Source organism: Nestor notabilis, unplaced genomic scaffold, assembly GCF_000696875.1.
Source record: "Nestor notabilis isolate BGI_N333 unplaced genomic scaffold, ASM69687v1 scaffold21532, whole genome shotgun sequence".
Classification (NCBI taxonomy): domain Eukaryota; kingdom Metazoa; phylum Chordata; class Aves; order Psittaciformes; family Psittacidae; genus Nestor; species Nestor notabilis.
This window is the reverse complement of record NW_009919965.1, coordinates 1,612-2,043: the sequence shown is the minus strand read 5'-3', so window position 1 is coordinate 2,043 and position 432 is coordinate 1,612. Positions and strand designations below refer to the sequence as shown.

Here is a 432-nt window from a genome sequence, read left to right as displayed (position 1 = left end):
CACCCCCCAGCTGCCTGTGGGCAACACAGGCACGTCCCCAGGGCTGGCCCCAAGCGAGCTGAGCTGCTTGTGTGCTAATCCGGAGCAGGGGAAGGGGAGCACAGCCCGGACCTAGCGCCCTGCTCCCCCCCAGCGAGTGCCTGCAGCTGCAGGGGAGGGAGAGGAGGAGCTCACGTACTATGGACGTCATGAGAGGGTCATCGGGGTTGGGCTCTGCCATCAGCAGCTGTATGGAGGTCAGCAGAGTGGAGATGTTCAGGGAAGGTCTCCAAGCACCCTGCAAGGAAATGGGGTTAAACAGAAAGAAACCTGGGACCTCCCCCTGCAGCCCTGCTCCAGCTCTGGGGAACAGCACCAGAGGGACGTGGAGCTGCTGGAGCGAGGCCAGAGGAGGCCCCGGAGCTGCTGCGCGGGCTGGGACAGCTCCGCCTC

The 432-nt window shown here is 65.0% G+C and overlaps 1 protein-coding gene across 1 annotated transcript in view; it reads right to left on the bottom strand.

The window, feature by feature from the left end:
- UBE2T (ubiquitin-conjugating enzyme E2T (putative)) overlaps positions 1 to 432 on the bottom strand; it is a gene marked incomplete at its 5' end in the record, with an annotated part of 2,835 nt that overhangs the window by 958 nt on the left and 1,445 nt on the right. Inside the window, one exon of the mRNA XM_010010477.1 lies at positions 144 to 277. Coding sequence (XP_010008779.1) covers positions 144 to 277 — 134 coding nt within the window. The remainder of the gene's footprint in view (positions 1 to 143; positions 278 to 432) is intronic.